Consider the following 10895-nt stretch of genomic DNA (forward strand, 5'->3'; position numbering starts at 1 on the left):
TTCATATATTTCAAACCGAGTGTCAATTTGAGGGCTATTACACTGGGCAAATTTTCCGTGGATCTTCAGTCAAACCACGATTTCAGTTAGCGTGGTTCTCATTTGTTTCTTGTTATTGCTGGTGCTGATGATGGTGAGTAATACCGTCGTCCTTCGGTGAACTCTACCTTAGCTTTGGAAGATCGTGGACACGTCAGAAAACCGTGGATCTTCAGTCAAACAAACAAAACAAAATTTGGCCCGTCGCTGCTACCGATTTAATACGTTTCATTGCTCTAACAGTGACATCGATTTTTGGCTTAAGAATGATTTAGCAAGTTGTTTTAATCTCCCCCTCCTTCTCCGTACCCCAGCCTTCATCAACACACACACACACACACACACACACACGATAGCCTTCAGGATCCTGACAGCGAAATCAAATCCGTCTTCCGCGTCCGTCCAGCCAGCCAGCGTTCGCCTCTCAACACTTTCAGGTTGTTTTGTGTTTCGGGCGCAACACAACACTTGCATTTACTCGTGCTGCAATATTGGACCCAAAGAGTTCGGGGTAAAGAAAGCTCTAATACACCTGTCTGTCCCTGAGATAAACGAAGGAGGAGGAGGAGGAGGAGGAGGAGGAGGAGGAGGAGGAGGAGGGGAAGGCTTGTGTGTATGTGTTGTGAATGACATTTCCATATTGCATTATATTTCCTATTTCCCTTTGTTTCCTTCCTTCCTTCCTTCTTTCCTCTATTCCTTCCTTCCTTCTTTCCTCTATTCCTTCCTTCCTTCTTTCCTCTATTCCTTCCTTCCTTCCTTCCTTCGTTTTCCTGTTCTTTCTTTCCTCCTTCCCTTCCTTCCTTCTTTTCTTCTCTATTCCTTCCTTCCTTCCTTCCTTCCTTCGTTTTCCTGTTCTTTCTTTCCTCCTTCCCTTCCTTCCTTCTTTCTTTCCTTTATTCCTTCCTTCCTTCCTTCGTTTTCCTGTTCTTTCTTTCCTCCTTCCCTTCCTTCCTTCTTTTTTTCCTTTATTCCTTCCTTCCTTCCTTCCTTCGTTTTCCTGTTCTTTCTTTCCTCCTTCCCTTCCTTCCTTCTTTTCTTCTCTATTCCTTCCTTCCTTCATTCCTTCCTTCCTTCGTTTTCCTGTTCTTTCATTCCTCCTTCCCTTCCTTCCTTCTTTCTTTCCTTTATTCCTTCCTTCCTTCCTTCCTTCCTTCCTTCCTTCGTTTTCCTGTTCTTTCTTTCCTCCTTCCCTTCCTTCCTTCTTTTCTTCTCTATTCCTTCCTTCCTTCCTTCCTTCGTTTTCCTGTTCTTTCATTCCTCCTTCCCTTCCTTCCTTCTTTCTTTCCTTTATTCCTTCCTTCCTTCCTTCCTTCCTTTTCTCTTCCTTCCTTCCTTCCTTCCTTTCTTCGTTTTCCTGTTCTTTCTTTCCTCCTTCCCTTCCTTCCTTCTTTCTTTCCTTTATTCCTTCCTTCCTTCCTTCCTTCGTTTTCCTGTTCTTTCTTTCCTCCTTCCCTTCCTTCCTTCTTTCTTTCCTTTATTCCTTCCTTCCTTCCTTCCTTCGTTTTCCTGTTCTTTCTGTCCTCCTTCCCTTCCTTCCTTCTTTTCTTCTCTATTCCTTCCTTCCTTCCTTCCTTCCTTCGTTTTCCTGTTCTTTCTTTCCTCCTTCCCTTCCTTCCTTCTTTTCTTCTCTATTCCTTCCTTCCTTCCTTCCTTCCTTCGTTTTCCTGTTCTTTCTTTCCTTCTTCCCTTCCTTCCTTCTTTCTTTCCTTTATTCTTTCCTTCCTTCCTTCCTTCGTTTTCCTGTTCTTTCTTTCCTCCTTCCCTTCCTTCCTTTCTTCTTTCCTTTATTCCTTCCTTCCTTCCTTCCTTCCTTCGTTTTCCTGTTCTTTCTTTCCTCCTTCCCTTCCTTCCTTCTTTTCTTCTCTATTCCTTCCTTCCTTCCTTCCTTCCTTCGTTTTCCTGTTCTTTCTTTCCTCCTTTCTTCCTTCCTTCTTTTCTTCTCTATTCCTTCCTCCGTTTTTTAGTTTTTCCGTTCCTTCCTTCTTTCTTCCCTTCCTTCCATCCTTCCTCCTTCCTTCATCCAATCATTCATTCATTCATTAATTTTTCCTTCCTTCCTTCCTTTCCTCCTTCCTTCCTTCCTTCCTTCCATCCATCCTTCCTTTTCTCCTCTCTTCCTTCCTTCCTTCCTTCCCTCCTCTCTTTCTTCCTTCCTTCCTTCCTCTTTTGCCTCTCCATGGAAGGTTCACTGATGAGGCTGTCTCTTATCTCGCATTATTTTTCCTTCTCCTCTTAAAAGACATCGTTGGTGCATGCTGGGCGAACCTAACAGTGCTAAGAGGCAGTTTTAGGCTCTTCTTTTTATCCTTTATTTAATATTTCTTTGTTAATGGACTGGGGGGGGAAGGGAGGGGGGATAAGGCTGCAGGTATTTCTCTTACACTTATTTTTATTTTTATTTTTTTGTTGCTATTTGTTTGTGCTCAACGAGACTTCAAGCGAGTGACCTTTTCGGACGAACATTCACTACATTATTTTTTTCATTATTTTGTTTTATTTCATCCCCTGTTTCACTTCATATACGGTCTAGCTCACCACACACACACACACACACACACACACACACACACACACACACACACACACACACACACACTAATACGCGTTCGTTTCATGTCCTTCGTGTGTATATGTGTGTTCTAAAAAAAGTATTTCGTTCTCCAGTGATTTGGGTGTTGAAATCTAAGCCTCTAGTCCTTCAAACAGATTCCAGTATTCTTCTCACGCGCGTTTGATGCCTTTCGTGCGTGCGTATGTGTGTTCAAACAGAGTATTCCTTTTAACAGAGTATTCGATTTAAACAGAATACTCGTTGCTGTGTAATCTAGGTATTAAAATCCACGCTTCAAATCCTTCACAACAGGTTCCAATTCCTTTTACGTGGCGGGTCATGGTGCAGTTCAGGGGTTCGAATCCTCTCTCCAGGGCTTAGCATAGAGTACCTGATACCCTTGTAAACCTGTGTTCGTTCGTTCGTTGGTTTGTTTAGAGGCTGAGAGAGCCGTGTTTGGAGGAAAAGCATAAGCCTTTCGAAGGGAAACACACACATACACACACACACACACACACACACACACACACACACACACCTTCATTTTTTATTTTAAAGAGTGGGCGAGAGTGGAAGGTGAGAAGAGCAATAAAGGAGGAGGAGGAGGAAGAGGAGGAGGAGGAGGAGGAGGAGGAGGAGGAAGAGGAAACAGTGGAAGGTAAAAATAGATAGCAGAAATGGAGAGACTGGGGAAAGTTGGAAGTGTAAGAGGAAAGAGGAAAATGAGAAGGAGGAGGAAAAAGAGGAAGAAGATCAAAGAGAAGACGTGTGAAGCAAGAGGAAGAAAAAGAAGAGGCGAGGATGAAAACTCTTGCATCTAATCCTTATTTCCCATCCGATCGTCTTTTGTTTTTACTCAGAAGTTTCCGTTTGAGGTCCAGAAGAAAAGATGATTAATGAGACAGTGCCGTGTGGAAGCAGAAGAAGAATCAGCTGTTTATAAATACCGGATAAACATTAGCTAGAAAGGATTAAACTCTATCGTCCGTCACCCAATCCTGTGTTAGTCTGATCCTTTAGCCTTTTGGTGGTGTTAAGGTTTTTGATGTGGACGCAGTTGAATGTTATGTTGTGTGGTGTTGTGTTGAGGTGTCATGTGTTGCTGGTATGTTGTTGTTTTGTGTGTGTTTCATTTAGAGGAGGTTTTGCTTTTTGTGTTGCGTTCAGTGTTGCTAATTTTATATCGGCAGTGTTACCATTCCTTGTGTTCCGTCCAGTGTTGCTAATTTTGCGTTGGCAGTGTTACCATTCTTTGTGTTGCGCCCATTATTACTAATTTTGTGTTTCCAGTGTTACCATTCTTTGTGTTGCGTCCAGTGTTACTAATTTTGTGTTGCCAGTGTTACCATTCTCTGTATTGCGTCCAGTGTTACTAATTTTGTGTTGGCAGTGTTACTATTTTTTGTGTTGCGTCCAGTATTGCTAATTTTGTGTTGGCAGTGTTACCATCCTTTGTGTTGCGTCCAGTGTTACTAATTTTGTGTTTCCAGCGTTTCCATTCCTTGTGTTGCGTCCAGTGTTACTAATTTTGTGTTAGCAGTGTTACCATTCTTTGTGTTGCTTCCAGATGAGTGCTGCCGGGCGGGTGCTCAAGATTGTGGCGGTGGGCGATGGTTTTGTAGGGAAGACCAGCTTGCTAATCACCCACACAGCGGTAAGAAGGGGAGGGTGCTGTGTGTGTGTGTGTGTGTGTGTGTGTGTGTGTGTGTGTTTATGTGTGTGTGTGTGTGTTGGGGGGTGTTTGTGTTGGAGGGTGTTGGAAGGGGTGTTGGAGGGGTTGTGTGTCTAGGAGGGGGGGGGGATAGAACTGTGCGTGAGTGTGTGTTTGTTTGTTTATTTGTGTTTGTGTGTGTGTGTGTGTTGTGTTGTGAGGCGGAATCTCTCCTCTCTCTGTTTTTTTTGTTTATATTTTTCTTTTCTTCTTTTTCTTTATATTTTCATCTTTTTCTCGTCTGTACGAATTCTCATATTTTTGATTTGTTGGATTGGTTGTCAGTCTATCAGTTTCTTCTTTTTTGTATATTCTTTTTCTCTTTTTTCCTTCTTTTATTATGTCTTTCTTTCTTCCTGTTTTCCTTTTATCTATCTGTCTTTCTATCTACTACTACTACTACTACTACTACTACTACTACTACTACTACCCACACCACCACCACCACCACCACTACCACCACCCACAAAACTTCTACAAAACTGTCATATTCCATTTACTTCAGTTCCCCCTTGTTCGCTTAGCTGCAGAAGGGAAACTATCAAAAACTTTTCCCCTAATTGATTGCCCGAAGTATGTGCCAGCTCTCGAGATATTGCTGAAATTGTGTCTGAAAAATCTGTTCCACTTGCGCGCGCGAGAAAAATATAAGAAAAGAAAAAGGAGAGAAAGCGGAGAGAAAGAACTTGAGAAAGAGTAAGGAAAGAAGGAAGTTTGTTTGGGTGGAAAAATGATGGTGTGAGTGAATGTGTGAATGAATGGATGGATACGTGAGTGAATGAATGTATGAGTGGAGATTGAGAATGGCTGAATGGGTGGAAGGATGAATGAAAAATTAGAAGAGAGAGTCAGAGGAGAAACATGAATAAAATAGATATAATAAAAGAAAGAAATAACGAAGAAAGAAAAAAGAAGAAGGAGAAGGAGGAGAAGGACAAGAAGAAGGAGGAAGAGAAATGTGAAAAAAAAGAGACAAAGAAACAAAAACAAAAACAAGGAAAACAAATGACGAACGTTGAGAAAGAAAGATAGAGAACGAAAATTTGATGTGTCTGTGGAGAGATTCGTTCCATCCATCCATCCATTCATCTATCTATCTATCTATCCATCCATCCATCCATTCATCTATCTATCTATCTATCTATCTATCCATCCATCCATCCATCCATCCGTCCATCTATCTATCTATCTATCTATCCATCAATCAATACCCGTACCAACCTCGGCCCACCTCTAACGCATCCCACATTTCCAGGGCGCTTACTCCGAGGAATACGTCCCGACTGTCTTTGAGAACTACGCGGGCAATCTGACGGTGGACGGCGTGGAGTACAACTATACCCTCATGGATACGGCGGGGCAGGAAGAGTTTGACCGGGTCCGAATCCTGTGCTATAACGGGGTGAGGCTGGTGATGAGACTGAGGCTGAGGATAAGTATGATGATGATGAGGAGGAGGAGTTTGAATTCGTCATTTGGGGATATTTTGTTAGTATAGAGAATTTTTTGTTGTCGTTGTTGTTGAGATGTGAAATTAGTGAGCTTGGATTTTTGTTAGTTGTTGTTGTTGTTGTTGTTGTTGTTGTTGTTGTTGTTGTTGTTGTTGTTGTTGTTGTTATTTTTCCTTCCTAATGCTTTGATCTTTTACCTCGTTAGTTCCTGTTCGTAAGGTAACTTTTTTTTCTCGCATAATCGTCTCTTCCTCCTCCTCCTCCTCCTCCTCCTCTTTCTCTTTTTCCTCCTCTTCCTCCTTTTCTTAGTTCTCTTCCTCCTCCTCCTCTCCTTCTTCTTCCTTCTAATCCTCTCACCTGCTCCTCAATCTCATTCTGCACTTAAAATCTCTAACTTCCTGATCCTCCTCCTCCTCCTCCTCTTCCTACTCCTCCTCTTCCTCCTCCTCCTCGTCCTCCTCGTCTTCGTCCTTTTCCTCCTCAGATCATCTCCCTCCTTTCTTGCAATACTCTCGCTTCCTCTTCCATCTCATTCTCCATTGAAAAGCCCTCACCTCCTTCGCCTCCTCCTCCTCCTCCCCACGCTGACGAGGCTCCACCCTCCACAGGCAAGCGCGTTCATCGTCTGCTTCGCCGTCAACAGCCCGACTTCTCTGGCCAACGTGAAAACCCAGTGGCTGCCGGAGATCAGGAAGGAGTGTGGGGAGACTGTGCCCGTCGTCCTTGTAGGTGAGACAGTGAGAGAGAGAGTGAGATAGATAGAGAGGTAGTTAGATAGATAGATAGGTAGGTAGTGAGTGCGTGAGTGAGTGAGTTACATAGAAAGAGAAATAGAGTTAGATTGATAGGTTGTTAGTTAGTTAGTTAAGAGGAAGAGGAAACAAATACAAAAAGATGAGGAGAAGAAAAAGGAGGAAAGGGAAAGAAGAGGATGAAGGAAAGAGGAGGAGGAGTAAGCGGAGGAGAGAAATAGAGAAAGGAAAAGATAGAATAACGAAGAGGAGGAGGAAGAGGAGAAGGAGAAAGGAGACGAAAGAAATACTGAATTATGAAGGAGGAGGAGAAGAGGAAAGAGAAGGGAGGAAAAGGAGGAAGAGGAAAAAACACAAGGATGAGAAAGAAAGAGGAGGAAAATGAAAAGAAGAAGAAGGAGGAGAACAAAAAAAACTTAAAAAGACGAGGAGGGAAATGGAAGATGAGAAGGAGGAGGAGGAGAAGAGAGAGAGATAAAAGTGAGAAGACTAATAATGAGCGAGAGAGAGAGAGAGAAAGAGAGAGGAAAGGGAGGAGGAAATCGTGAGAGCTGAAAACGTGTCTTGTGAATAATGAGGAGCTCTCGATTAGGGAGAGGAAAAGGAGGGAGGAAAAAGAGGAAAAAAATGACGTTAAAACATTATTCCTCTTAACCAGCATCTCTCATTCTTTCCCTCTTCCCTCCTTACTCTATTCTCTTCTCCTTTTCTCTTCTCCTCTCTTCTCATTCCACTTTCCATTCCTTCTTTCCTCTCTTCTCCTTCTCCTCTTCTCCTCCTCTTCTCCTCTCTTCTTATTTCCCTTTCCATTCCTTCCCATCCATTCTTCCCCCTCTTTCCTCTCTTCTCCTTCTCCTCTTCTCCTCCTCTTTTCTTCTCTTCTCTCTTCTCATTCCCGTTTCAATCCCTTCCTATCCATTCTCTTCTCTTTCCTTGCTTCTCCTTCTCCTCTTCTCCTCCTCTCATTCCCCTCTTCTCCCCTAACCATCTCCCCTTCTCTCTTCTCTCCCTTTTCCCCCCTCTCTCTCTCTCTCTCTCTCTCTCTCTCTCTCTCTCTCTCCTTGCCTTCCTGTCCTTTCCTCTCTCTCTCTCCATCTTTCCCACATCTTCTCCCTCCCCAGACCTCCCCTAGAACCCCACAATCCATCCCTTCTCCCTCATTCCCTTCCCTATGCTCTCCTCTTACGCCCTCTCTTTTCCTTCCCCTCTCCTCGCCCCCCCTTATCCCGCCCCTCCCCCACCAGGAAGGAGCCACTACCAGCCGTTCTCTCGCCTCACGGGGCACGCGTTGGGACACTCCATAAAACCTTCGGCGGCCCACGTGAAATTGAGCGAAGAAGAGAGGGCGAGCATGGACGAGCTGTACGGGGGGGGGGGAGTGGGAGTGAGAGAGAGAGAGAGAGAGAGAGAGAGAGAGAGAGAGAGAGAGAGAGAGAGAGAGAGAGAGAATAAATGATAGAAAGAATACGTGAGCAAAACTGAATTTGACCTACTACGCATTGGATTTAAAATGGACGTGACCTGACCTAACATGACCTGAGTGCAGCTTTTTCCTTCCTCGCTTTAACAAATCTATGTATCCTGAACTACTCTCCGTCTCTCTCTCTCTCTCTCTCTCTCTTTCTATCTATCTATCTATCTACCTATCTATCTAAGCGTATATTTGTAACATTGTGGATTGATTAATAGCGTTTCCAGGTACCACGAGTGTGAGCGGGGTCACCTTCACCTTCATATTCACAACGGGGGAGGTCAGGTACAGTGCCTCATGAGTGGTCTCTGGCACCTGACCTTTTATTTTTTATCTTGCTGGTGGCTCGGATGATTTAGCCCCAGGTTCATTGCACTTTCTCTGGGTTGGAATACGCCTGTTCATTGCACTTTCTCTGGGTTGGAATACGCCGCTCTGTTCTTAACTTCTACTTTTCCAGGTGTACAATCATCCTACCTTCTGGTCCATCTCCTTTTCCTCTCCTCTTACTCCCCTCTTCATCACTCTATCTTCACGCCTTCTCGCTCCTTCTCTCTCTCTCTCCACCTCTCCCATCTCTTTCCTTATTCTCATCGTAACCCCTTTCTCTTTTTTCCTCCTTGCCTTCCCTGCTTCTCCTTTTTCCTCCATAACTTCCCTTCCTCCCTTCATTCCTCTCTTTCCTCCCCCTTTTCCACGTTTCCACTACCTCCTGGTCATACTAACACAACCTCTACCTTTCTCTTTTATAGGAACGAAGTCTGACCTGCGCTCCACATCCACGGATACTATGGTGAAGAGAGCGGAGGCGAGGAAGGTGGCGAGAGCCTGCAAAATGTACAACTACGTCGAGTGCTCAGCTAAGGCCATGACGGGCTGTACCGAGGTGTTCGAGGAGGCGGTGCGGTCCGTGGTTAACCCGCAGGACCACTGGAAGCAGTGTCCGCTGTTGTGAGGGTCCGGGTGTGAAGTCCAGGTATATGTGTGTGTGTGTGTTTGTGTTGTAGTGAGGTTATAAGTGCCTGTAGTGTGGAATTTGTAGTGTTTCTTGTTCTGGTTTGATTTGAGTGTTTTTTCTATGTATTGTGTGTTGTATAATTGCTGTGTTTGTGTTGTAGTGAGGTTATAAGTGTTTCTTGTTTTGGTTTGAATTTGAGTGTTTTTTCTATGTATTGTGTGTTGTATAATTGCTGTGTTTGTGTTGTAGTGAGGTTATAAGTGTTTCTTGTTTTGGTTTGAATTTGAGTGTTTTTTCTATGTATTGTTTGTTGTATAATTGCTGTGTTTGTATTGTAGTAAGGTTATAAGTGTTTCTTGTTTTGGTTTGAATTTGAGTGTTTTTTCTATGTACTGTTTGTGTTGTAGTGAGGTTATAAGTGTTTCTTGTTTTGGTTTCAATTTGAGTGTTTTTTCTATGTATTGTTTGTTGTATAATTGGTGTGTTTGTGTTGTAGTGAGGTTATAAGTGTTTCTGGTTTTGGTTTAAATTTGAGTGTTTTTCCTATGTATTGTTTGTTGTATAATTGGTGTGTTTCTTTGTGTTGTAGTGGAAGCAAGTATTATTTTTTTGTTATGTATGTAGTGAAACAACTTTTTGTGTGAATTTCCGTAGAGTTGTATTATTTTTAGTGTTGTATGATCTGAGTTGCATGAAGTGTTGTAGAAGGATTTCCTGTTGTTTTCTAGTGCCAAAAAACAAGAAAAAACAAGGAAAACAACCCCCACTCGAGTCATCTGTACATAGTGTTACGAAATTGGTGTGTCGTGTGTGTGTGTCTGTGTGTTCGTGTGTTGCATAATTTGAGTTCATGTACCGCGTTCTATTATTAAAAAAAAAACCTTCACTTGTTCCTAGTACCATTATTAAACGTGGAAGTTGTGTGTGTAGTGTTGTGAAATGTGTGTGTGTGTGTGTGTGTGTGTGTGTGTGTGTGTGTGTGTTCTTAATTTTATATCGCGTATATCAAGCAGTATAACATTTGTGTGACAAGTCAGTTTGAGCTCAATTACATCATCACTCACTCCCACATCTGGTTTTAATTTGCTCTGCCGTCCTATCCTGTCCCATTGTCCCACCCTGTCCCATTGTCCCACCCTGTCCCATTGTCCCACCCTGTCAAATCCTGTCCTATATCCTTCACCAGACGGACGTATACTAACGGATCACAATACACTCGTTCTGTTTTAATACAATACAATAATACAATACAATAATGTGAGAGAGTTTTATATCCGGTGTGTGTGTGTGTGTGTGTGTGTGTGTGTGTGTGTGTGTGTGTGTGTGTGTGTGTGTGTGTGTGCTCTCGTGATTGGATGTGAAGTGATCATCGTTGGAGTGGTAATTTTTTTATGATCGATTTGTTTCTAATTGTCATTGTTTTGTTAATTAATATTGTTGCTTTTGTTGTTGTTTTGTTCTTGTTGTTTTGTTGTTGTTGAGATTGTTTTCGTCGCTACAGTATTCCATTTATTATCTTTCTTTCTTTTTTCTTTCTTTCTTTTCTTTCTATCTTTCTTTCCATTTCGTATTGAGGGAATCTATCGACTTAGTAGGTCATATATACATGAATCATACCAGTACTTGTTTGTCGTGGTGGTGGTGGTGGTGGTGGTAGTAGTAGTGGTGGTTTTGGTAATGGTAGTATTGGTAGCCGTGGTGGTGGTGGTCGTAATGGTGGTGGTGGTGGTCGTAATGGTGGTGTTGGTGGTAGTAGTAGTGGTAGTGGTGGTTTTGGTAATGGTAGTATTGGTAGCCGTGGTCGTGGTGGTGGTGGTCGTAATGGTGGTGGTGGTGGTGGTGGTCGTAATGGTGGTGGTGGTGGTGGTGTTGTCGTTGGTGGTGAATTACTGAACTGGGAGATAATTCGTATATAAGAGAAAAATACAAGGAGAAGCCAACCAATTTTCCGGACGCCGC

At 43.0% G+C, this 10895-nt stretch overlaps 1 protein-coding gene across 12 annotated transcripts in view; it reads left to right on the forward strand.

The window, feature by feature from the left end:
• LOC127003528 (ras-like GTP-binding protein RhoL) overlaps positions 1–10193 on the forward strand; it is a 12630-nt gene extending 2437 nt beyond the window's left edge. The window contains exons 2-7 of one of the 12 annotated variants that reach the window (XM_050870369.1): positions 4161–4247; positions 5560–5706; positions 6364–6484; positions 8731–9100; positions 9190–9278; positions 9348–10193. In XM_050870369.1, coding sequence (XP_050726326.1) covers positions 4161–4247; positions 5560–5706; positions 6364–6484; positions 8731–8933 — 558 coding nt within the window. In that variant the 3' untranslated portion in view covers positions 8934–9100; positions 9190–9278; positions 9348–10193. Of the gene's footprint in view, positions 1–4160; positions 4248–5559; positions 5707–6363; positions 6485–8730 lie in introns of all 12 variants that reach the window. The other 11 variants (XM_050870373.1, XM_050870372.1, XM_050870374.1 and 8 more) reach the window with 11 other exon arrangements.
• Positions 10194–10895: the final 702 nt, after the last annotated feature.

Source organism: Eriocheir sinensis, chromosome 25 (assembly GCF_024679095.1).
Source record: "Eriocheir sinensis breed Jianghai 21 chromosome 25, ASM2467909v1, whole genome shotgun sequence".
NCBI lineage: Eukaryota > Metazoa > Arthropoda > Malacostraca > Decapoda > Varunidae > Eriocheir > Eriocheir sinensis.